Source organism: Mobula birostris, chromosome 6 (assembly GCF_030028105.1).
Source record: "Mobula birostris isolate sMobBir1 chromosome 6, sMobBir1.hap1, whole genome shotgun sequence".
NCBI classification, from domain to species: Eukaryota; Metazoa; Chordata; class Chondrichthyes; order Myliobatiformes; family Myliobatidae; genus Mobula; species Mobula birostris.
The window spans coordinates 91,310,877-91,337,938 of record NC_092375.1 but is presented as its reverse complement, the minus strand read 5'-3'; the positions used below and the strand labels follow the sequence as shown (position 1 = coordinate 91,337,938).

At 41.2% G+C, this 27,062-nt stretch overlaps 1 protein-coding gene across 3 annotated transcripts in view; it reads left to right on the top strand.

Annotated features, from left to right (window-relative positions):
• The window catches only part of dgkh (diacylglycerol kinase, eta), a 504,569-nt gene that overhangs the window by 334,602 nt on the left and 142,905 nt on the right, over positions 1–27,062 (top strand). For all 3 annotated transcript variants that reach the window (XM_072260835.1, XM_072260834.1, XM_072260833.1), the window contains 5 exons: positions 5,297–5,459; positions 6,981–7,089; positions 9,174–9,313; positions 19,438–19,522; positions 23,237–23,328. In XM_072260835.1, the coding sequence (XP_072116936.1) occupies positions 5,297–5,459; positions 6,981–7,089; positions 9,174–9,313; positions 19,438–19,522; positions 23,237–23,328 (589 nt within the window). The remainder of the gene's footprint in view (positions 1–5,296; positions 5,460–6,980; positions 7,090–9,173; positions 9,314–19,437; positions 19,523–23,236; positions 23,329–27,062) is intronic.

Here is a 27,062-nt window from a genome sequence, read left to right as displayed (position 1 = left end):
CTGCTGAAGTGTGTTACTATATGTGTACAGTAGAACGGTAAATCTTTGCCCCCGTTTCTGGTGAGTTGGTGCCAATTTCCCTCCACATTCTTCACATTTACCACAGTGTTGTGTTCTTTTCAGTTACAATTAAGTAAAGAAGTAGCTGCACATGGCAAAGTTACACAGGTTAAATGGAAGATGACAGTGCCCTGGATTAATTCTGTTAGAAGGCACTGTTTGCTCAGCCTTTATATGGAAAACAGTGAGCTGTTGATAGTGTCTGTGATACTGATAGAAAGCCAGCCAGTGTTGGCTCTTGTCCCTGTTCGTGGGGGATTCCATATAAAGTCTCTCCAGTGTTATCCACATGATATAAAATTAGAAACCACATCAATGTTTATACGTTTGTGTAGAGACTATTGCATCCCCATTGCAATGGTTTGCAGATAATTAAATGCTTCCAAACTGTTGTAACTACAATATTATACTGAAAAGGTGCGCAAGTTTCCACAAAAAGCAGTTAGTTGAAAGAGTGAATGCTTGTTTTTTTGTCACTGTTTATTGCAGGATAAATATTGTCCAGAATACTTAGGGGAGAAATTCCTCTACTTTTTCATCTAAAGCATCACAGTGGTACAACTGGTCAAACTGCTCTCTTACGGCTTCAGTGACCCAGGCTTGATACTAACCTTAGGTGTGGTCTGTTTGGAGTTCCAACGCTGTCCCTGTGACCATGTGTGTTTAATCCATGCTATAGCTCTCTGTCTCTTAAAATGGAGAAATTGGAGCTTTTCAATCTGATTTGAGTTTGAAAATTTAACAGGATTGAGCTTCAGTTTTATTTCTCATCCTACTGTGTAGCAGTACTCTAGTACTGGAGTACAGTAGGGCAGTGTGGATTCTATGCTCAAATCTCTAGAATGCAGCATGAACCCACAATAATCTGACTTGGGAGGGAGAAATCATATTGAACTAAGGCTCATGAGAGGATATCATGTTTAAAGTAGTTAGACTTCTAAAGTTGAATGTCTAACAGTGTAGTGTTGATGCTTTTCAGTAACCCAGGCATGTGATTCAAATCCAACTACAGAAATCAATGTAAAATAAAATAAAATTAGATGCTGAAAAATTGAAAATGCAGGAAATACTGAGCAGGTCAGAAAGGATCTGTACCACATTTCCATCTATGTACTTCCTGCACCTGTATTCTTACCTCTTCTCCGACAAGACAGCAAGAGAAAAGTGTTCTTGACCCTTAACACACTTCTGCGTTCAATAGATCATCTTTTGCAAATCCCACCAGTTCTAACAAGATTCCACAACCATTCACATCTATTTTCAGCATTTCTAAGTGATTCTCCCTTTGTGAATTCCTGGCCTGCTCTTCCAACCCAATAATGACTCCCCATCTTGTGTTATTTCACCATGCAATTTCAGGAGGTGAAACACTTGTCCTTTCACATCTTCTTTTCCCAAGTTCTGGGAATCCAAACAGTCTTCATAGGCAAGGCAGCGATTCTCTTGCACTTCTTCTAATCTAAGGTATTGCATTCAGTGTTCACAATGTGGTCTCCTGTACTCTGGAGAAATCAAACACAGATTGGGTGATCATTTTGCAAAGTACCCACATTCAGTCCATAGTAGTTATCCTGAGTTTCCTGCTACCTACCCCATCCCACTCCCACTTTGACCTCTGTCTGTGACTTCCAGTACTACACAAGCTTGAGGAACAACACCCCATCTTCTATATGGGCATATTGTAGCCTTCAGGACTCAATATAGTTTCCTTTTTCTTTCTTCCTATAAAATGGTAACTTATTCTTGTCTTCACATCGGTTCCATTTTCCTTTTTCTGGGCATGTCCCACAGCCTTGAATTACATAGGGTTTAATTGATGGTAACTGCTATTTTACTGCCACTATAAGTATCTGGTCTTACCCTATCAGAGATGTTCCATTCATCTGACACATCCCATCTTCTCTCAATGTAAAACTAACTTGCTTTCTCTCCTTGCCAGTTCAAGTTTGGTTACTCTCCTTGCCAGTTCAAGTTTAATTGTCATTCAACCACACATGAATACCCATAAATACAGTCAAATGAGACAGAGTTACTCCTGGGCCAAGGTGCAAATCACAGTAGCAACAGTGATACACAACACAAGGCACGTATGGCACATATAGGATAGCAAGCACATATAAAATAACAGTAAAATACACACACACACAAAAAAGTCCAAGATCTTGAGTCCATGAACGTTACAGCAATCTGCAATCGCACACAATATGGATTGTCTTCTGTCGAGTGAATACTTGGGGAAGCACCAACTCCAGCTTGGATGCCACGCTACACCACCTCTGGTGGAGTACACCGACTCCGATGCCTCTCTTCTGGGTAGGGTTGCCAACTTTCTCACTCCCGAATAAGGGACAAAAGTAGCAGTCAAATACGGGACACTTGTGTTTACCCCGAGAAAGACTACCATGACCATGCAACACACATAAAAGTTGCTGGTGAACGCAGCAGGCCAGGCAGCATCTCTAGGAAGAGATACAGTCGACGTTTCGGGCTGAAACCCTTCATCAGGACTAACTGAAGGAAGAGCTAGTAAGAGATTTGAAAGTGGGAGGGGGAGGGGGGGATCCAGAATGATAGGAGAAGACAGGAGGGGGAGGGGTGGAGCCAAGAGCTGGACAGGTGATAGGCAAAAGGAATATGAGAGGATCATGGGACAGGAGGCCCAGGGAGAAGGAAAAGGGGGAGGGGGGGAAGTCCAGAGGATGGGCAAGGGGTATAGTCAGAGGGACAGAGGGAAAAAAAGGACAGAGAGAAAACGAATGTGTGTATATAAATAAATAAATAACAGATGGGGTACGAGGGGGAGGTGGGGCATTAGCGGAAGTTTGAGAAGGCAATGTTCATGCCATCAGTGAAGCCTTGCATGGGCACCTCTGTGCACATGCATGATGTGCGCATGCGTGTACCTGCTGATTTTTTTCTACAAATCGGTTTTGGCGATTCTGTTCAGCGAAACTACACTGTACATGCATTATTTCTACTTCATATAAGCTGTGTATTTATCATATCATTCCTGCTTTTACTATATGTTAGTGTTATTTTAGGTTTTATGTGTTATTTGGTATGATTTGGTAGGTTATTTTTTGGGTCTGGGATCGCTGAAAAATTTTTCCCATATAAATTAATGATAATTGCTTCTTTGCTTCACGCCATTTTGGCACGAAAGGTTTCATAAGAATGCTCTACCCTAGCGGAGGAAATATGGGACAAGGGTGGTCCCATATGGGACAATTCAATTTAGCCCAATATACGGGATGTCCCAGCTAATACGGGACAGTTGGCAACCCTACTCCTGGGCAATGGAAATGTGTGGCACCATGGCTTGAGGCCTAGTCCTGTTAATGACTGAGGCCACACAGTCTCCTCACCAGCCGCCAAAAACATCAGTGAATCAGACTTGCAGAATTCCACATTGAGGATGTCTAACAGTTTCTTGCCATCCAGAAAAAGTGACTAAGATGAGCAAATTGCCCTCATGCACCAACTTCTCTGATGCCTCTGACACAGACAGCTGCACGATATGCACCACGTCCACTCTCTTCAGTTTCTTCATCAATGAACAACTCGCTGATGGGGTTGACCTGCAGTACTTTAAGTTCTTAATGTCCAGCAGTGTCTTGTGATCATAAAAAAATACGTATATAAAAGACAATAGCACATTCGGTTGACCCCTTAGAAGCCGCTGCGATCGAATGTGCTGCCGTTTTACTGCAAGTTCTGTGCTATGGTGCTGTGATGAATGGTGTCAGACTTGAAGCATTGACTCTTTCTCTGTATAGATGCTGTCTGACCTGCCTGGTGTTTCCAGCATTTTCTGTGTTTAAGGAAACTTAATGGATTGCTTGCTTGTAAATTTTGGTAACTTGTGAGTTAGCAGCATAAAAGTTCTAAATATGAAAATTATCTTTTGTAAAGACATTATAGATTCCATGCTATTATTGAGAAAAGGAAGTCACTGCAGTCATATCTACTGTCTTGGTCTACTAATACCTTCCTCAGTATAATTTTACTGGGAATTCAGATGTATGATGTTCCTCTCCATCTGCACCCCTGCCCATCCAGCTCTCCAGCAAACGAACCCCCCCCCCGCCACAATACTTTGAACCTGTGGTCTTTCATAACAAACTGCCTGTAAAATTTGTACCCATCTGTACAATTTACAGATACTGATTTTCTGTGGCAAAGGGGGTTCTTTGCTGCAATGACCATTTAAAGTGTCTAATCTTGCCCTAGATACTGTGGCACTGGTTACTCCTGATAATGAAAAATTTAGGTGTGAGCTCATTCAGTTAGAGCATTGTTTATCAGTTACTTGCACCACTCTCCCTTCACATAACCCTTCCCTAATTTATGTTAATCCATGGGAAGGAGTCCTGTCCATCTATCCTTTAGCATTCTTCAACAGGATAGCTCCATAACAATTATTTCAACACATTTCTTCCTCATTTTTGATATTGTGTTCACCATTTCAGTGATTATGTCCTCCCATGCTCATTCTCCAGGATGGTTTTAAAGATGTGGAGAGTTGACGAATGGCTTTGCCATACAGCTTGTTCACCCGTCCAACGTTAGGCTGGACCACATGTTGCCATCTACTGTTGTGTGCCAATGCTGCTCAGCATTTCAGTATTTAAAATTAATGATAAACTTGCCCCTCTCTTCCCCACACTGGCTTCATTTCTCTATGGTGAATAGTCATAGTGTCATAGTCATAGTCATAGTCATACTTTATAAATCCCGGGGGAAATTGGATAGATGGTAATCTACTATAAACCACAGGCTGAAACACATTGCAGCAAAAGAGGAGAAACTGGATTAATCTGAGTTGGGTATTCATCCAAGTCATCAAAAAAAAAAGAAGATAGGAGCAGGAGTAGACTATCAGGCTCCTCAAACCTGCCCTGCCACTCAATATGATCATTGCTTATCTATGCTGATCTCAGTTCCTCTCTGTACCAGATCCCCGTAACTCTCAATTCTTTAACCTTTCAAATATTTACTTTCCTCCTCCTTAAGTATATCTAAAGATCTGGCTTTCCCTGTCCCTGGGTCAGAAGATTCACCACCTTCAGAGAGAAGAAATCTACGCAGCTCAGTTTTAAATAACTAGTCTGCCACTTTGCAGCTATGTCCCCTTGCTTACGATTCCAAATCTAGTGAAAAAAAGTTGCTCGTATTCCTGTTTCAAGGTATGAAGCCAACCCAGCTGAGGTTGACATGTGGACTGTTTTTGGTGCAGGGTTTTGGAAGGCCAGTTGCCCACCGTCTTGTGCAAGCCCACTTTTAGTCTTTGTTAACTCGAAGAGTGGAGACAATCAAGGAGTCAAGTTCCTTCGAAGATTCAAGCAGTTGTTAAATCCAGCTCAGGTGTTTGATCTTATGAATGGGGGACCTCATCTTGGGTAAGACTGATTCAGAAGATATTTTCAACTAAGTTATTCTTGAAAACGTATGCATCTTCCCATATGACAGTTACTGATTTCCATTAGAATATTCTGTTTGTGGTAGAGTCACTTACATAAGTATGAATTTTTCTGTTACCTGGTTTAACCTAAAATTTTGCAGTATTCTAGTTTTATTGATTATGTTCAAAGACCTGTTTGTTTTTAAAAGTTAAGATGCATCCTTATATGAATGTCCATGTTCTTTTCAATCACTGACTTGTGTAATTTTCCTATGTGTCAGCATCTTGTGGTTTGTAGGTCTGCCTGTGATAACATTAATATGGGAATGAGTCTCTCAAATAGGGCTGAAATTGAGTGAGAAAAGCCCTGGTTGCTTTCTAAAATGCCTTGGTCTTGGGGTACAATATTGGAACTTGGGGGCATTGAATTTGCAAGAAGCAGGTTTATTCAAATTTTTAGCAACATACACAAAGTACTTGAGGTATTCAGCAAGAAAGGCGGGGAGTATGGTGGGGAGTAATTAGCTGACATTGTGGGCCGAGACCCTTCATCTGGTCTGGAAAGGAAGGGGCAGAAGCCAGAGTAAGAAGGTGGGGGGTAGGGGAAGTACAAGGTAGCAGGAGGATAGGTAGGGCCAGGTGAGGGGGAATAGAAATCAAAGTTAAATAGGTATCCACTGGAACATACTGCATTTTGTGACTGTCAGAGCGAAGGTACTCGTCAAAACGGTCCCCAAATCTTTGTTGCGTCACTGATGTAGAAGAGGCTGCACTGGGAGCACTGGATACAACAGATGATGCCAAAGAACTTGCAGGTAAAATGTCACTTCACCTGGAAGTATGGTAATGAGGGAGGAGGAGGCTACCCATTTCAATTTGACTTCCCATTGCCATTGTCTGTCCATGGCTGCCCCAACTGCCATGATGAGGTCAACTCAGGTTGGAGGAGCAACACCTCGTATTCCATTTGGGTAGCATCCAACCTGATGACATGAACATCAATTTCTCTGAGTTCTGGTAATCTCCCCCCCCCCCCCCTCACTTTTTTCTGTTCCTCATTTCTGGTTACTTCTTCTCTTCTCCTCACTGGCCCATCACCTCCTTCTGGTTCCCCTTTTCCTCCCCTTTCTTCCATTGTCCACTGTCCTCTCCTAATAGATTCCTTTTTCCTTAGCCCTTTACCTCTTCTACCTACCTCCTCTCAGCTTCTTAGTTCATCCTCCCTCCCTACCCACTTTGGTCTCACCTATAATCTGCCAGCTTTTACTTTCTCCTCCACTCACCTTTTTATTCTTACTTCTGACCCCTTCCTTTCCAGTCCTGATAAAGGATCTCAGCCTGAAACATCGACTATTGATTCCTCTCCATGGATGCTACCAAATTTGTTAAGTGCCTCCAACTTTTTATATGTGTTGATCTAGATTGACAGCATCTGCAGAATCTCTTATGTTCACTCTATCATGTTACAGGATAATAGATTTGCTCCTTTAGTAAGCTCCATTTATTTCCTCTTTTCCAGTTTACGATTGTTTCAAAAATTTGACACTTTCCGTATCCTAGTTTGTGGAGGAGATGGAAGTGTTGGATGGGTGTTATCTGAGATTGATAAATTAAATCTGCACAAACAGGTAAGTTGCAGTGAGTGCTACCGAATGTTATTGCAGCTTTTTTATATCAGTGATCTTGTCAATTGCTTACTTCATGCCTACAGGTCCTTACCATTAAAAACTTTTCTTTAGTACTGTGTTTTAATATTAATGTATTATGAACTGATCGGAAATTGCTTATTATATGTTGTCTTTACAAATGAAATTTACAGAATATCTCAGCTCCAGAAACACTGCTATAGAATAAAGTGAATCCTCTATTCATTTCAGTTACAGGAATGCCATTATCTCCATGTTATATATATCATTAGGTCTCAGTTGCTCTTGCTGACAGAAAAGCATTTCATTGCCTCTCCGCTTCAATAATCTTCCAGTGTAACCTTTTTCACATTCCCAAGTCACAGTTTTCATTTTTCCTATCTTTACCAAGCATTGCTTGGACAACGTATTGATGTAAGGTTGTGGAGGGAAGTTTGTAGGTTCTCACTGGCATTTCCCTTCATTGATTTTTTTTTTGGATTATGTTTCTACATTTTTAATTGTCCATTAGTCCTAATTGCCTCATCAGCAGGTTTGGAAATTTTGCCTCACTTATCATTACATATTAACAATTTATGATAAAGACTAAGATCAACAAGTTATATATTGTATTTTTCCTTCAAACTCCAGCCATTTTTACCTATCTCTCCAACTTCAGCTGTTAAACAGTTTGGCTGTGTACCATGTAAAAAATATTTGTTGCATTTCTCTTGCTCTGATGTTAGCAACATAAGCCAAAGGTTCCAGTAGGATGGCATTATGTGGCTTTCCATTCCTGATACAATAAGGTATCCATGTCCAAATGTCAGTTAGTAGATCTCCCATGATCATGCCCAAAAGATCGCCTCCAGTGGAAATTAAGCATAAATGTCTGATCAACACACATCAAAGTTGCTGGTGAACGCAGCAGGCCAGGCAGCATCTGTAGGAAGAGGTGCAGTCGATGTTTCAGGCCGAGACCCTTCGTCAGGACTAACTGACCGTCAGGACTAAATGTCTGATTACTGGTTATGATTTTTGACTCTTTTATTTTGTGTTTTAGCAGTTGTCTTCATTTTTGCTTGAATTTACCAAAAGTGCTAAGCTAGAAATCAAAGCCTCACACCAGTCCTTATTTTGGCTGATTCAGTGATGCAAGTTTTCTGAATGCATTTGACCTACTTTAGTTGTTTGTAACCATAATCTATGGGTTAGAGTAGGTCAGAAGGCTCTATGGGCTGAAGGGCCTGTACTGTGCTGTTCTATGTTCTAAAATGCATTTGCATTTAATACCTTGAAGATTCTGTGCTATGATTCAGTGCAATTTAATAATTATTTATTTCTAGTTTCTAAAGTTTTATTATAATCTGAACTGAAAAATAATACTTTCCATACAATTGCATTCTTATATTCTGTGTTTCTCCTGCCTCCTGCTGCTAAAAATTGATTATTTGATTGTTTTTTGCTAGATTGAACGCACTTTTTTCTGCTTCCCTTTAAAATTCAACATTGCATTGCAAATACAATACTGCATATTGTAGTACTCTGAAATAAAATTAGAAAATAGAAATATTCCTCAAGTCAGACAACATCTGCAGCAAGAAAAACATCAACATTTCAAGCTGATCTTTAACCAAACTTGCTGAGAATTTCCAGCATTTTCAGTTTTAATTCAGCTAGTTAATGATTTTGACTTATTCTTTCATCTTGTTTTTGATTCGATTGGTATTAATTTTGATCACAGCCTCTGTTCCATTTAAGTGCGGTTATTACTTTTCATAACCACAATTCATTTATTTTAAAGAGATCCTGTGATTCCTCAGCATTTATTGAATGTAATTAATTATTTTATCTTCCTGTCCTGTCTGTGTCCCAGTCTGAGTGAGGATCGCTGCTCAGCAGTCATCTTCAGATTGGTGTAGAGAGTTTTCTTGGTCAGGATCTAATGTGACACAGTGAAGCCAAGAACAGAGAAGGGAACATGATTTAACAAATACATATAAAGTCTTGAAGGTCTGAGAAGTGAAGAACTTGTTCGAGAAGTTAGTTTTTAGAGTTATTAATGCCCAGATTCTACTCTTCTGCAGTGTCAGCTTGGAGTTCTACCACTGGGAACAGGGAATGACCTGGCACGGGTCCTTGGCTGGGGAGGATCATGTGATGATGACACACAGCTCCCGCAGATCCTTGAAAAATTGGAGCGGGCCAGCACCAAAATGTTAGACAGGTAGGTGCATGTGTGATTGGTAATGGAGACTTGTGATTTCTGTGGAGATACGATCTTTGGACAGGAGGTATATAAAAGCAGGTCTACATGTGTGGTATCAGGTTCTAACTGCCAGATCGAATCAGAATGTGAAATGGGAGTAGTGTCTCATTGAAACCCATGCTGCAAAAATCTGCCAGAGATATTACTAAAGTGTAATCATATTGTAATGGCAGCCAATTTGTGCTGAGCAAGGTCACTGTTCGCTGGCTAAGCCGCTTTACTGATGACCAGCTCCTCTTCACTGACTTTCCTATCAGAGATAATATTTGTTTCCCATTTACTCTTTTAACTTCATTCCTAGTGTAAAACTACTGCTAAATATTTCTTACCTGCTCAGTTTTCTCTTTATCACTATTATATAGGAGGAATAAAATTTAGAGCTCCAGTGTAAAATGTTGAGGCCAGGATTCAAGTGAAAATTTTGATGGACTTTTATTATGCAAGTTATAATGGGTGACTTCAATCTACATGTACATTGGGAGAACCAAATTGGTAAAGGTGCTGAGGAAGAGGATTTCTTGGAATGTATGCGGGATGGTTTTTTGAACCAACATGTCGAGGAACCAACTAGAGAGCAGGCGATTCTGGACTGGGTTTTGAGCAATGAGGAAGGGTTAATTAGCAATCTTGTCGTGAGAGGCCCCTTGGGTAAGAGTGACCATAATATGGTGGAATTCTTCATTAAGATGGAGAGTGACATAGTTAATTCAGAAACAAAGGTTCTGAACTTAAAGAGGAGTAACTTTGAAGGTATGAGACGTGAATTAGCTAAGATAGACTGGCAAATGACACTTAAAGGATTGACGGTGGATATGCAATGGCAAGCATTTAAAGGTTGCATGGATGAACTACAACAATTGTTCATCCCAGTTTGGCAAAAGAATAAATCAAGGAAGGTAGTGCACCCGTGGCTGACAAGAGAAATTAGGGATAGTATCAATTCCAAAGAAGAAGCATACAAATTAGCCAGAGAAAGTGGCTCACCTGAGGACTGGGAGAAATTCAGAGTTCAGCAGAGGAGGACAAAGGGCTTAATTAGGAAGGGGAAAAAAGATTATGAGAGAAAACTGGCAGGAAACATAAAAACGGACTGTAAAAGCTTTTATAGATATGTGAAAAGGAAAAGACTGGTAAAGACAAATGTAGGTCCCCTGCAGACAGAAACAGGTGAATTGATTCTGGGGAGCAAGGACATGGCAGACCAATTGAAAAATTACTTTGGTTCTGTCTTCACTAAGGAGGACATAAATAATCTTCCAGAAATAGTAGGGGACAGAGGGTCCAGTGAGATGGAGGAACTGAGCGAAATACATGTTAGTAGGGAAGTGATGTTAGGTAAATTGAAGGGATTGAAGGCAGATAAATCCCCAGGGCCAGATGGTCTGCATCCCAGAGTGCTTAAGGAAGTAGCCCAAGAAATAATGGATGCACTAGTGATAATTTTTCAAAACTCGTTAGATTCTGGACTAGTTCCTGAGGATTGGAGGGTGGCTAATGTAACCCCACTTTTTAAAAAAGGAGGGAGAGAGAAACCGGGGAATTATAGACCGATTAGCCTAACGTCAGTGGTGGGGAAACTGCTGGAGTCAGTTATCAAGGATGTGATAACAGCACATTTGGAAAGCGGTGAAATGATCGGACAAAGTCAGCATGGATTTGTGAAAGGAAAATCATGTCTGACGAATCTCATAGAATTTTTTGAGGATGTAACTAGTAGAGTGGATAGGGGAGAACCAGTGGATGTGGTATATTTGGATTTTCAGAAGGCTTTTGACAAGGTCCCACACAGGAGATTAGTGTGCAAACTTAAAGCACACGGTATTGGGGGTAAGGTATTGGTGTGGGTGGAGAGTTGGTTAGGAGATAGGAAGCAAAGAGTGGGAATAAACGGGACCTTTTCAGAATGGCAGGCGGTGACTAGTGGGGTACCGCAAGGCTCAGTGCTGGGACCCCAGTTGTTTACAATATATATTAATGACTTGGATGAGGGAATTAAATGCAGCATCTCCAAGTTTGCGGATGACACGAAGCTGGGTGGCAGTGTTAGCTGTGAGGAGGATGCTAAGAGGATGCAGGGTGACTTGGATAGGTTGGGTGAGTGGGCAAATTGATGGCAGATGCAATTTAATGTGGATAAATGTGAAGTTATCCACTTTGGTGGCAAAAATAGGAAAACAGATTATTATCTGAATGGTGGCCGATTAGGAAAAGGGGAGGTGCAATGAGACCTGGGTGTCATTATACACCAGTCATTGAAAGTGGACATGCAGGTACAGCAGGCGGTGAAAAAGGCGAATAGTATGCTGGCATTTATAGCGAGAGGATTCGAGTACAGGAGCAGGGAGGTACTACTGCAGTTGTACAAGGCCTTGGTGAGACCACACCTGGAGTATTGTGTGCAGTTTTGGTCCCCTAATCTGAGGAAAGACATCCTTGCCATAGAGGGAGTACAAAGAAGGTTCACCAGATTGATTCCTGGGATGGCAGGACTTTCATATGAAGAAAGACTGGATGAACTGGGCTTGTACTCGTTGGAATTTAGAAGATTGAGGGGGGATCTGATTGAAACATATAAGATCCTAAAGGGATTGGACAGGCTAGATGCAGGAAGATTGTTCCCGATGTTGGGGAAGTCCAGAATGAGGGGCCACAGTTTGAGAATAGAGGGGAAGCCTTTTAGGACCGAGATTAGGAAAAACTTCTTCACACAGAGAGTGGTGAATCTGTGGAATTCTGTGCCACAGGAAACAGTTGAGGCCGGTTCATTGGCTATATTTAAGAGGGAGTTAGATATGGCCCTTGTGGCTACGGGGATCAGGGGGTATGGAGGGAAGGCTGGGGCGGGGTTCTGAGTTGGATGATCAGCCATGATCATAATAAATGGCGGTGCAGGCTCGAAGGGCCGAATGGCCTACTCCTGCACCTATTTTCTATGTTTCTATGTTAAGTTAATTGAGAATGTAAGGAAATTAAGAAATCAATTAACTATATTATGGTTGAATTGCAAGTCAGGCTAAGCTATCTAAATGGAGTATTCTTCTGCTTTTTCTTTCGCATTTTAGCAAAGGAGTGAGTTGTACCTCCAAAAGAATTGCTGTGCTGAAGCCTCTTGGATTGTTCAAGTTGGTCATTTGAGGACATTTTTAAGTTATAGCGAATAAACTGATGTGTTTATTCCCAAAGCCTGATAGGTCTCATTAGCTTATGTGTACAAAGCATACTGCTGACTCTGTTCATGAACTGCAGAACCATTTGAACAGACATTAGATAGTCACACTGTTTGAACTGAAGTGCTATTTTGCGATGAGGAATTTTCCTCACTTCTAATGAAGCTCAGCAGTTCTTTTGAGGGTCCCGATTAGGTTATAGTGAAACCCAGTGTATAAACATCTGCTAAATGGCTTCTGTGGTCAGTACATAGAACAGTGCACATACAAATTCAGAACAGGCCCTTCATATCACAGTGTAGTGTTGAAAAAAATAAAACTAATAATTAAGTGCCAAACTGAAATGATCCCTTTTGCCCATAAAATGCCCATTTTCCTCCATTTTTTGCACACTCATGATTCTGTCATATTTGTTTACATTATTACCTCTGGCAACACATCCTAAGCACACACCACTGTTTTAAAAAATCTTGCCCTGCACATTTTCTTTGAACCTTATCCCTCATGCCTTTAGTACATTCTGTCTGGAATGAGACATTTTAACCCTGGGAAACAGATATTGGCTGTCTACTGTAGCTACTCCCCTCATAAAGTTATAAACTTTTGTCTGGTCTCCCCTCAGCCTCTGCTACTTCAGAGTAAACAACACAAATTTGTCAAACTGCTCCTTAGAACACATCCTGGACAGCATCCTGATAAACCTTTTTTGTGCCCTTTCTATAACCAGAATTGAATTCAATACTCCCAATGCGGCCTATCCAAAGATTTATAATGCTGCTACAAGACTTCCTGACTCTTGATCTCAGTGCGTCAAGTAATAAGAGCAAGTGTGCCATTTACCGTCTTAGCAACGTGTGCAGACACTTGTGACACATTTTTACTCATAATGTAATACAATACACCTCAGTATTCAACTCTGAAGCAATATAATAGAAGACTTGTGTTTACATAGTGCTTTTCACAACCTCTAGACAAGCTAGTTCAGTATTTCTTAGGTGTACTCAGAATATAGTGTAGATACATGGTGGATACCGATAGATATTTAATGACAGTTTGACACCTTTTCATAATGGTTCAATATCTAATATTTATGGCATGTTACTGGAGACGAGGAATGTTCCTTTAGACAAAATTAAGAATCCCTGGGAACAAGATTTACAGACATCAATATGTGAGGAAACTTGGGATGAAATTTTTGAACTGGTTAATACTTCATCATTATGTGCTCGCCATTCCCTCATGCAATTTAAGGTGGTACATAGAGCTCATATGACTAAGGATAAGCTATCTCGTTTTTATTCGGATGTATCTCCCTGCTGTGACAGATGTTCACATGGAGAAGCTTCATTAATTCATATGTTTTGGACTTGTCCGAATCTTGAAAAATCTTGGAAGGAAGTTTTTCAAACTTTATCTTTACTTTTCAAAGTCAATTTTAAGCCTCATCCTCTGACGGCCCTATTTGGTATTGTTGCAGGACAAGATATCAAGCTGAAGACATCTGATTTACATACTTTGGCCTTTAGCTCTCTTATAGCTTGGAGGGTGCTTTGGTTTAAATGGAAAGATGTTTTTCCTCCTACTCATGCTCAATGGTTATATGACTTTGTGTCATGCTTAGATTTAGAGAAGATTTGTTATTTAATTTCTGAATCTCGTCAAGGCTTTCAAACATTGTGGGGACCTTTTCTGAATTATTTTCAAACTCTTCAATTCGTTGTTTAAATTCAGGTGTTGGCTATTATAGTTTTTTATTATATGAGAAGGTACTTTTACCGTTTTCTCCCTAATAAACAGCTTCGGTCTGGTAGGGGTTAGATTCTTTTTTTTTTTTGCAATAAATTAGTATATTTCAATATAACTATTGATTAACTTACATGAATACGGGGTAATAAGATTGTTATTATGAACAGATGTAATTAGTAGTTTAAAAAAATTTTTTTTGACCTTCTATACATACTTTCTTGTACACTGTATTCTATGTAGAAACTAATAAAATATTGGAAAGATGACAGACAAAAGCACAATAATTGTAGGAAGAAAGATGTGAGATTAGCTGAGCTTGGGACTTGGATCAGGAAATTTCTCTTTGCAGTGCACAGTACCTGAAATAGGGAGAAAAATGTGAGAGTTATTCACATTCACATTCAAATCCCCTTCGAGGTGCTGTTCCCAGGTTTTCAAACCCTTAATTCCACCTCTTCCATTATCGTCACTTTAGCATTTCTTTTTGCACACCTGCACTTTGAAACATACTCTTCTTTTTATCATTGTATTCATTACTATTGTGCAAGCTTCATACAAACGAGGAATTTTTTTTTTCATGCTGGTGTATATTACAATTAACTATTCAAATCCTGAATCAGATGCAAGTTGGACACTCTGCTATGCCATCCCCGAAGCATAACTGATGGGCAAATACTTGTCTGTATACATTATTGAGAGCAGTGGCTGCATTAATTCCCCTATTCCCTTCACTTAAATTCTCTGCTACATTTCCAGCCAAGGGTTGAGAAGAGTTCCAGCTCTTTCTGCTGAGCTGCTTTTTAATTGATTATTAAAAATTGCTTCCCAGCATACTTAAAGGAGGAACAGAACCTCCAAAGCATTTTCCCTCACATTTACCTCTGTCCTTCCTCCACTGTCTGTGCAGGTGCTTTTATTTGTCGAGGCATTAGTTCAAAAGTCAGGTTATGTTGCAATTTTATAAAACGCTGGTTAGGCCACATCTGGAGTATTGCATACAGTTCTGGTCACCCCACTATAGGAAGGATGTTGAGGCTTTGGAGAGGATGCAGAAGAGGTTTACCAGGATGCTGCCTGGTTTAGAGGGCATGTGCTATCACAAGAGGTCGGATAAACTTGGGTTGTTTCTCTGGAGCACCAGAGGTTGAGAGGAGATCCGATAGAGGTTTATAAGATTATGAGACACAAAGAAAGAGTGGACAGAGAGTATCTGTTTCCCAGGGTTGAAATGTCTAATACCAGAGCGCAGGCAGTGAAGGTGAGAGCGGGTAGCTTCAATGGGGACATGAGTGGTAAGTCTTTTACTCAGGGAGTCATGGATGCCTGGAATGCACTGCCTGTTGTGGTAGAAGCAACTACATTGGAGATTTTTAAGAGATGTTTGGATAGGCACATGGATGTAAGGAAGATAGATGGATGTGAACATGGTGTAGGTAGGAGGGATTAGTGTTTGGGTGTTCTTGATTTGCTTTTTAGCTGGTTCGGCACAACACTGTGGGCCAGCTAGTCTGTTCCTGTGCTGTACTCTTCTATGTTCTATGACCTGCGCACGAAGGAATTATACTGTTTTGCACTAAAGGTAGGAATGGAAGTAACAAGTATAAAGTGACTGTGTACAGGCCGAGATAGTCACTGTGCTAAATGAATTGAAGTCAACAATAGTTGGGAAACTGAGTGGAAATCTGATTTCCACATGTTATTTGTCAATATGTTGTAGCCCCTATGAAAATAATAATTAAAGTCTAGCATGTATTGCACTAATGTGGAGAACTCGGCATTTTACACTGATAGATTTACTGTAAAACTCGGAGTTCTCTTCAATACCTTTAATAGGATTATAGCATTGATTTCCACCTGCAGCTTTGAGCAACATGCTCCATTCAGTTTGCTAATGAATTGGGTGATGAGTGCTTTCATCCTTTTAATTAAAAGTTAGTGTCAGATTACACAAGTACAGCCAGTACTAGGACAAATTCCCACTGTGTTTGATGTAAGTGGTTTGATTGCAAAGATGAATGCACCATTGTTAATATATTCAGTAAACCTCTAGTAAGGGTGAGTTTCCAGTACATTCCAGACTTTTGAAAGCCAAAAATCCCTGCAGGTGGTAAAAATCTGAAATATAAACACAAAGTGTGAGAAACTCTCAGCTGGTCAGGCAGCATCTGTGAAGAAGTGCTTTGAGAGGTTGGTTATGGCTAGAATCAACCCCTGACTCTGCAAGGACCTGGACCCACTGCAATTTGCCTATTGATAATAGGTCTGCAGTGGCTGTGATCTCATTGGCTCTTCATGCGATCTTGGATCACTTGGACAGTACTCGTACTTATGTCAGTCTTCTTTTGATCTACTACAGTTCAGCGCATAATACAATCATACAGTTCTGATCAAAAAGCTCCAAAACCTGGGCCTCTGTTCCTCCCTTAGCAACTGGATCCTTGACTTTCTCACCAGAAAACCAGTCTTTGCGGGTTAGAAATAATATTTCCACCTCGCTGATCATCAACACTGGCGCACCTCAAAGATGTGTGCTTAGCCCACTGCCTTACTCTCTCTACACCCATGACTGTGTGGCTTGGTAGAGCTCAAATGCCATCTATAAGTTTGCAGACAGCACAACAATGGTTGGGAGAATTTTGGATGGTAACGGGAAGGGATACAGGAGCAAGATATATCAGTTGCAGCCACAGGCTTGCACTCAGTGTTAGTAAAACCAAAGAACTGATTGTGGACTTCAGAAAGGGTAAGACGAGGGAACACAACTCCAGTCCTCATAGAGGGATCAGAAGTAGAAAGAGTCCCTGGGTGTCAGTATCTATCCTGGGCCCAACGTATTGATGCAGCTACAAAGAAGACACAACAGTGGCAATATTTCATTAGGAGTTTGAGGAAATTTGTATGTCACCAATGACATTCACAGACTTCTACAGATGTACCGTGGGAGCATTCTAACTGGCTGCACCACCGTCTGATATGAGGGGTGGGGGAGGCACTGCACTGCACAGGATCGATGTGAGCTGCAGGATGAACTGTCAGCCCCAGTACGTACGGGAATGGTAAAATCTGGAGGGTGTTGATCAGAATGTAAGGAGAACAAACTGGGTTAAGGCAGGCCATTGTAAAAGGAAAAAGGGGCTTTGTGGTCAGCATGGACTTAGTGAGCCAAGTTCTGTCTCTCTCTAAGACTCTGATTATATGGTCCCTGGAACCTCTCTTGGTTCTCCCGAGTTCTCCATTGGTTTTATTATGTTCCATTAATTGAATCAGTATCAGAATCAGGTTTAATACGACTAGCATATGTTGTCAAATTTGTTGTTTTGCAGCAGTAGTACATTGCAATATGTAATAATAACTGTAAATTACAATAAGAAGAATTTAATAAAGAAAATGTAATTAAATGATGAGTGCAGAAAGAGAGGAAAAAATAGTGAGGAGGTGTCTACATGGGCTCAATGTCCATTCATAAATCTGTTGACAGAGGGGAAGAAGCTGTTCCTGAAATGTTGAGTGTATGTCTTCAGGCTCCTACACCTCCTCAATGGCAGCAATGGGAAGAGGGCATATCCTAGTGATAGGGGCCCTTAATGATAATACAGCCTTTTTAAGCCATCATCACTTGAAGATGTCCTCATTGCTGGGGAGGCTAGTGCCCATGATGGAGCTGGTTGAGTTTGCAACATTCTGCAGCTTTTTCCAATTCTGTGCAGATGCACCTCCAGACCAAATGGTGATGCAACCAGTTAGACTTCTGTCCACAGTGTATCTGCAGAAATTTGTAGACCCCCCCCCCCCCCCCGGGAACCTGAAACTACTCACTGCTAATAGAAGAGGACAGAAGGCCACGGAAGAAAGAACAGGTGAAGTGTTACTCCACCTGGAAGGATTGTTTTGGGCTCTGAATGGTAGCAAGGGAGGAGGTGTAGGGGCAGGAGTAGCACTTGTTCTACTTGCAAGGATAAGGACCCCCTTACACCTTTGGTAGAGATCTATCTCCATCCTGCTACCCACATTATTGTTCTTATTTCTTTTATTATAGAACAGCTAATGGAGATCAAATAAACTGCAAATGCTGCAATCTCATAGCAAGCCGGGCAGTATCAGTGGAACAAGAAACAGAGTAAACGTTTCAGGTTGAAGACCCTCTATCAGAACTGGGAAAGAGACAAAGCAAATGGGGTTTCAGTAGCAGGGATGGGGAAGATAGTAGAACAAGTACCTTGGATAGGGTGAGACCAAATGGGTTAATGTGGTCATAAGAAGCATATATTGCTTCACAATTTGGTCCCAACAAAATTGGTAACTGGTCTATTATTGGCACACGTATACTGAGACACAATGGAAAGCTTTGTTTTGTATGTCAGCCAGTCACTCCATACAATAGTACATGGACATTGGGAAAAGCAATATGTGCAACATAGTGTTATAATTACAGAGTAACACACACAAAATGCTCAGCAGATCAGGCAGCATCTATGGAGAGGAATAAACAAGATGTTTCTGACTTAAACCAATCAAGAAAGAATTTGACTACTTATTCCTCTCCATAGGTGCTGCCCAACCTTGTGACTTTCTCCGGTATTTTGTATTTGTTGCTCTGGATTTCTAACATCTGCAGAATCACTTGTGTTTACAATTACATAGAAAGTGTAGAGCAGGTGGATAAATAAGATGCCAGTGCCATGTTGGGGTAGATTGTGAGGCCACAAGTTCGTCTTTATCTTTCAAGAGGTCTTTTAAGTCTCATAACAGCAGGAGAGTGTTTTAAGCTTTTCTATTTTTAGCCTGCTGGAAGGGTGATGAAGAGCCAATGATCGGAGTGGGAGGAGTTTTTAATCATGATGGCTGCTTTCCCAATGCAGTGGAAAGTGGAGACAGATTTAATGGAGAGGAGGCTGGACTCTGTGATAGACTAGGCTGTGTTCACAACTCCCTACAATGTCTTGCAATCTGGCTCCACCGCTAGGCACATATTTTTCTCTCTGCTTCTCTCATCAGCTCAAAGGGATCACTCCTTTTGCAACTCCTTGGTCTGCTTTATCATCCCATCTCAACAAAATGTGTATTGCACGTTGGACCAAGTGATTATTTGTGTATTCTTGTCAGCCAAGAACAGGCTGCCTTTGGTCAGCAGATGGTAATTAAAGAAGGATTGTGTTTGTTTTTATTCAGATGGAGCATTATGACATATGAAATAAAAATACCACCAAAACATTCCTTGGCAATAACCCCAGAGGAGGATGCTGAGGAATCCCAAGTAAGTATATACCATGGCAAAGACTTTGTTACAGAACGATGATTTACTCTCAGCCCTCAATAGAAAGCAAAAAGATAAATACTGGCCCCGATCTTATTCTGCTGGAATGCAGACTAGAAATTTGAAGACACATTCCATTCCGATATTGGAATGTTTTGGACCTCTGAGTTTTACAAAGTGGGAGTGGACAGGATGAATTTAGACTTTTTCCATTAAATGATGCTCAGGAGTAGTAAATGGAAATTAACCCATTTTTTCTGAATAATACGAGTTGTACATTTATTGACACACTGCTTGTATTGTGTGCCGTGCAAATACAAATCTGACAGGTAATTTTGCAATGATTGCCACAGATGATGGTGAATTTACAGCCCAGCAAACTATGTAAACCATTTCAATTCATCATATACTATTCTGAGATTAATTTCTTGCAGGCATTTACAGGAAAATAAAGAAATACAAAGGATTTATGAAAAACTATAAATTACAACGATTGACAAACAGCCTCCTATGTGCAGATTTGTCACCAACTTTGTTTTGTCTAACAACAGTGGTGTCATCAGCAAACTCGCGAATGGCATTGGAGTTACATGATCAAGTGGTTTTAAGAGAGTAGAGCAGGGTGCCAGCGCTCTGCCTTGTGGCGCACTTGTGCTGATGGTGATTGTGGAGAAAACATTGTTGCCAATTCCTGCTGATTGGGGTCTGCAAGTGAGAAAATTGAGGATCCATTTGCCCAGGGAGTTATCGAGGCTTGCGTCGATGAGCTTAGTGATTAGTTTTGAAGGGATGAGGGTGTTAAATGCTGAGCTGGGTTAATGAAAGGCATCCTGATATATGTGCCTTCATTGTCCATAGCTTAGGAAAGAACCAATGAAATGGCATCTGTTTTTGATTTGTTATGACGGTAGGTAAATTGAAGCATATCCAAGCCACTCCACAGACAGTAATCCATACAGTACTGTGCAAAAGTCTTAGGCGCATACACATAGCTAGGGCACCTAAGACTTTTGCATGGTACTGTGTTTGTCAATGTGGAGTAGAGAGTGAATTTGTAAATCTGGCAGGAACAAAGGATGTTGGGAATGGTGAGGGTGGAGTGCCATGTGAGGGGTTTGGGACAGATAGCAGAGAAGGACAGAAGGTGTCACGGGTGCAAACACACCCAGCCCTGAGACACCAGGCAAGGTCATTTGATTCTATACAATTTGGTTTATTGATCATTATAGAACGTCTCTCTGGTACTTTCTGCTCCTTCTCTCTCCCTTCCCCTTTTCCCAACCAAGACTCCCCTCTCCCTGCCCCTTCCCACTCTCAGTGCACAATAAAGACCCATGTCAGAATCACGTTTATCATCACTCACATATGTCATGATTTTTTTTGTGGCAGCAGTACAGTGCAATACATAAAATCATTCAAAACTCTAAGGCACCCTAGCTGTATATATGTGCCTAAGACTTTTGCACAGTACTGTATGTTTTATGGTCATATTCAGAAATCCAATTCATATATTTTAAATCTTTTATCCTCCCACCAATTCTGTGAATGACTCTGGAAGGAAATGCACACTGATGAGTTATCTCCTGAATAGATAGTGAAGATGTGTTTCCCTATTTGACATCCTCTGCCAGTGCTGCAGTGAACCAGCTGAAAGTGCATTGACTCATCTGGTCTTTATTTCTTCCTTTTCCCGTTGCTGCCTCCCCAGTGACACAGTGAAGGTAGACTTAATATGAAAAGCTGTAATTGCAAATGGGTTATTCCATGTTCATGTCATAAGGAAAATACTATGAATGCTGCAAACTGGAAAACAGATAAATTTGGAGAATGTCAAATCAACCAGCTTCTGTGTATAGAGAGGCAGCTGCTGATGTTTTGCGCTCCTAACTAGAAAATTTATTAGGGAAAGATTTATTAGTGGGCAGAATTTTCAGTCTGTACAATGATGTGGAGAAGCGGAGGATCTCATATTTACCACATCAAAAGTGATAATGGTCCAAGATAGTAGTTGTAGATATTGTAAGTCAATGTCAATTGCTGATTCAGTTATGGACCCTTCACAAATAACTTGATGTAAATTTCTTTTCCTTGTTTGCTGTTCTGAATAGTGCAAGTATTGTTTGTTTAAGATGCACTTCACAAGAAAAAAGAGACAGTACAGGTCTTTTCAAATATTTACCACAGTAAGTAGTTTAGTTTCAGGCTGGTTATTTAAAAATTTATGTATTGAAAACAATAATATGAAATTCTGAAGCACTTATCATCTTGGAGAATAGACAATTAGTATTCTAGATTTGTTAGAGTGTACAGGCTGAACATTACAGGCTGTGGGCTTTGCGTGTAACTAAAACTATTCAATAACAAAGGTAGATTTACAAAGGCTGTCACCTGGGAAGATTTGTTTTTGTTGCTATCCTTGGCAGATCCGGGAATTTTTCCTTAGAGCTGCTTTCAGCAGCACGGGGTATTTTCCACTTGAAAAGTAAACAGCTGAGAAGCATTTTTAAAATGTATAAACAGAGGCTAGAGGACATTAGTATGAAACAACAATGCAATATTGAACTCGTAATATTAAAGTGAAATTTAGCAGCCAACATGTCATTCCTCTCAATGTCTTAGTAGCAAAGACCAGACACATGGTTTTGCACACACACACTGATGATGTCTATGTAGCATCGGATTCACCTGCTAAACTCCATTTTGGCCTTGAAATAGTTGTGGAGTGATAAGACAGTTTGCTTAGTCCAGTGACTCTGGAACAAGTATGAGTCATCCTGTTAGAATGGGTGGAGCTGTGGCAATCAAGGAGGAGACAAAACACTGATGAAAATGGAGCAGTAGATGTGGTGTATATGGATTTAGTAAGGCATTTGATAAGGTTCCCCATGGTAGGCTCAGCCAGAAAGTCATAAGTCATAGGATCCATGAAAACCTGACTGCGTGGAATTGGAATTGGAATTGGCTTGCCCACAGAAGACAGAGAAGGTAGTAAGTGGAGCATATTCTGCCTGTAGGTCAGTAACTAGTGGTTTTCTGCATGGATCTGCTTTTGGGCTCCTACTCTTTGTGACATTTATACATGAAATGGAAAGGTGGGTTAGTAAGTTTGCCACTGACATAAAGAGTAGTGCTGATGTAGACAGCGTAGAAGGTTGGGTGGAGAAGTAGAAGATGGAATTCAATCCAGGAAAGAGTGAAGTGATACTCTTTGGAAGGTCAAACTTGGAGGTAGTGTGCATGTTTAATAGCAGGATCCTTAGTGTGGAGGAATAAAGATCCCACAATGTTGCTGGTTAAGCTGATAGAAGCAAAAAGTGTGTATGTTGTGCTGGCCTTCATTAATTGGGGATTGAGTTAAGCATCGAGGTAATGTTGCAACTCTATAGAATTCTGGTTAGACTGCACCTGGAGTATGGAGTTCACACATGCACCCCTTTGTCTCTGATGCAATTTATCACTACAACCAACAGTATGCTGTGGTGATTTTAAATAAATTATATTCATGGCACATTGTGTTCACATGTAAAGTCTTACTTCCGGTGAGTTTATGGATAATTTCCGAGGATAGCAAATAATGTGAGACATGTTTGAGAAATCAGCTAGTGTAGGTAAGCTGTGGATAGATTCAGTAATTACCCATTTCAGTGTCAGATAAGTGTCATCTGTTGTCTGAGCTGTCTATTGCATCTGGAAAGCCTAACCATCACTTCTCAGTTTCAGATATCAGCGTATGAGGATTCAGTTGCTGCTCACCTAACCAAGATTCTCAACTCTGACCAACACTCAGTTGTTATATCTTCTGCCAAGTGAGTCACTTAATTCCTCTAAAAGAATTATAGATAGTTTCCTGTGGACGATATTAAAAATTGCATGTTTAAGTTCCTACTTGGTATCTGAACACCATTTACAAGGCCAGCATGTTTTGCCCGTTCCTCATTACCTTTGAGATGGTGATGGGGGTCATCTTCTTGAACTGGTCTTCCAGTGATGTTTTGTTGAGTTGAAGTTCAGGTTTTAGACTCTATACCTTTACAATCAGTATATAACACTTAGGGGGAATAGGATGCTGGGAGTGGTATCACCATGAATCTGTTAGCCTGACACTGTATTTTGGGAGATACTCTTGAAGAATCCTTGGTGAAATCTGCCTCTGTCAAGCCCTTTAAAATTTTATGTTTATTGAGGAGAAGGCCCAACCATGTTATTCTCTCCTCATAGAACCACCCCACTCTGGACCCCGATCCCCCAAACTCAAATCCCAAGCATCTATATTCTGAATTTGCATTGCATTCTTTCCTTCAGAAGAATAGAATTAGATTAGATTCTGCACGTGCCTGGTTTGGCACAACATTGTAGGCTGATGGCCTGTACTGTTCTATGTTCTAAATAGATCCTTTCTTAGGTAAGGAGACCATACCTGTGCATATTATTGCTGAGCCACATATAATTTAGTAAGACAATTGTAGGCCAGTTGGTTTTCCTACCCTTTTGCTGTGCCTGCATATTAAGATTTAGTGTAGTGACATCCAAACCCCTCTGAACACTAACACTTCTCTGTCTCTCACCTTTTAAACAACCCTCCAATCTAACATTCTTTTCTGCTAAAGGGGGATAACATCACATTTGTATTCAATTTGTGGTCATTCACTTGGATAGAAAAAAAGGGAAAAGTAGAATGTGTGCCATATCTTTACTCATTTATTTAACCCATCTGTCTCCCTCAAAGACTCTGCAACCTCCTCACAATCCCGCCTACCTCCCGGTTTTGTGCCATCCGTCTTGTAACATCAGCTGTACTATCATTATGATATTTTCAGACGGGTGGTGCCAGTGGTAGAGTGAGCGAATGCTCAAGGTGCTCATCACTGGGTAGCATTATACTACATAGTGTCGAGCTCGGAGTAAAATGAATTTTGACAAAAGAAAAAGGATGAGGGAAATAGAGGTCTGGTGTGCCTGAATGGAGTGTGGGAGACAAAACCAAGTCAGTTTAAAAGCACCATGGATACAGAATTCTGGTTAGTAAACAGTGCAGAAAGTGAATCTAACAGGAGTAAAAGGAGCTCAGGAGACAGTGGAGGGAAATCAGATCAGAACTATGGTGGGTTTTTACAAGTATTGTTTTTCACAAAGACATGTAGAATAAAGAAAATTCATTCAGGATAAATAAAACAGTAAGTGATGTAAGTAAGTTCTATAACTGTCAGAGGAATTAATCAAATAGACAAGGCAGGGCAGGGCAAAGCAGCTCCAAACTGTGGGAATTGAGGGTCCAGCTTATGTATTGGCCAAGCATTGTCACCCGGAGGAGCACAGGTTCAGGGTTTCAGACTTCGGGTAACAGCTTGCATCCCCTAGCAGGCTGACTGCTTCCCTTCAAAAACAGGTTTCAGGTAATATTCAGGTAATTTCAGGTACTCTAGGCAGAGAGGGACGAGTTGACTGCCAGACAAACTATAAAAATATGAAGCAGGTTATCCAGGAGACCCCCCCTCTAGCCTGCATTCAGTCATAGTATCCTGGGAAAGAGGGTTTTGTGGGGAATATAGCAGAGGCAAGGCCATTTCAACATGAATAGCTCAAGTGTATGGGGGGGACTCAGATCAAGGCATAGTTATAAGAGCATCTGTAATTGGGGAAGCAGGTGGTTCTGTTGTTGCAGACGTGATTTCAGGATGTTATGTTGACTCTTTGGTCCTAGGGTTAAAGTTTTCACTGAGTTGTAGAGTGGGACACTTCACAATTAGAGGCTCTTATCATTATCAGAAGCAGGTTTATTATCACTGGCATGTGACGTGAAATTTGTTAACTTAGCAGCAGCAGTTCAGTGCAATACGTAATCTAGCAGAGAGAGAAAAAAAAATAAAATAAAATGTAATAATAAATAAACAAGTACATCAATTACACATATTGAATAGATTATTAAAAATATGTGCAAAAACAGAAATACTGTATATTAAAAAAAGTGAGGTAGTGTCTAAAGCTTCAAAGTCCATTTAGGAATCGGATGGCAGAGGGGAAGAAGCTGTTCCTGAATCGCTGAGTGTGTGCTTTCAGGCTTCTGTATCACCTCCCTGATGGTAACAATGAGAAAAGGGCATGCCCTGGGTGCTGGAGGTCTTTAATAATGAACACTGCCTTTCTGAGACACCACTCCCTAAAGATCTCCTGGGTACTTCGTAGGCTAGTGCCCAAGATGGAGCTCACTAGATTTACAACTCTCTGCAGCTTCTCTCAGTCCTGTGCAGTAGCCCCTCCATTCCAGACAGTAATGCAGCCTGTCAGAATGCTCTAGAAGTTTTTGAGTGTATTTGTTGCCATGCCAAATTTCTTCAAACTCCTAATAAAGTATAGTTGCTGTCTTGCCTTCTTTATGACTACATCAATGTGTTGGGACCAGGTTAGATCATCAGAGATCTTGATCACGGTGGGCTTTACAGCTGAACAGGTGAGAAGACAGCTGAAACGTCTCAACCCAAGCAAGGCTGCAGGACCGGATGGTGTCAGTACCAGGGTGCTCAAAGCCTGTGCCCCTCAGCTATGTGGAGTACTTCGCCATGTATTCAACCTGAGCATGAGGCTCCGGAGGGTTCCTGTACTGTGGAAGAAGTCCTGCCTCGTCCCTGTGCCGAAGATGCCACGCCCCAGCGGCCTCAATGACTACAGACTGGTGGCATTGACCTCCCACATCATGAAGACCCTGGAGAGACTTGTTCTGGAGCTGCTCCAGCCTATGGTCAGGCCACACTTAGATCCCATCCAGTTCACCTACCAGCCCCGACTAGGAGTTGAGGATGCCATCATCTACCTGCTGAACCGTGTCTACGCCCACCTGGACAAGCCAGCGAGCACTGTGAGGGTTACGTTTTTTGACTTCTCCAGTGCGTTCAACACCATCCGCCCTGCTCTGCTGGGGGAGAAGCTGACAGCGATGCAGGTGGATGCTTTCCTGGTATCATGGATTCTTGATTACCTGACTGGCAGACCACAGTACGTGTGCTTGCAACACTGTGTGTCCGACAGAGTGATCAGCAGCACTGGGGCTCCACAGGGGACTGTCTTGTCTCCCTTTCTCTTCACCATTTACACCTTGGACTTCAACTACTGCACAGAGTCTTGTCATCTTCAGAAGTTTTCTGATGACCCTGCCAAAGTTGGATGCATCAGCAAGAGAGATGAGGCTGAGTACAGGGCTACAGTAGGAAACTTTGTCACATGGTGTGAGCAGAATTATCTGCAGCTTAATGTGAAAGAGACTAAGGAGCTGGTGGTAGACCTGAGGAGAGCTAAGGTACCGGTGACCCCTGTTTCCATCCAGGGGGTCAGTGGGGACATGGTGGAGGATTACAAATACCTGGGGATACAAATTGACAATAAACTGGACTGGTCAAAGAACACTGAGGCTGTCTACAAGAAGTGACAGAGCCGTCTCTATTTCCTGAGGAGACTGAGGTCCTTTAACATCTGCCGGATGATGCTGAGGATGTTCTATGAGTCTGTGATGGCCAGTGCTATCATGTTGGCTGTTGTGTGCTGGGGC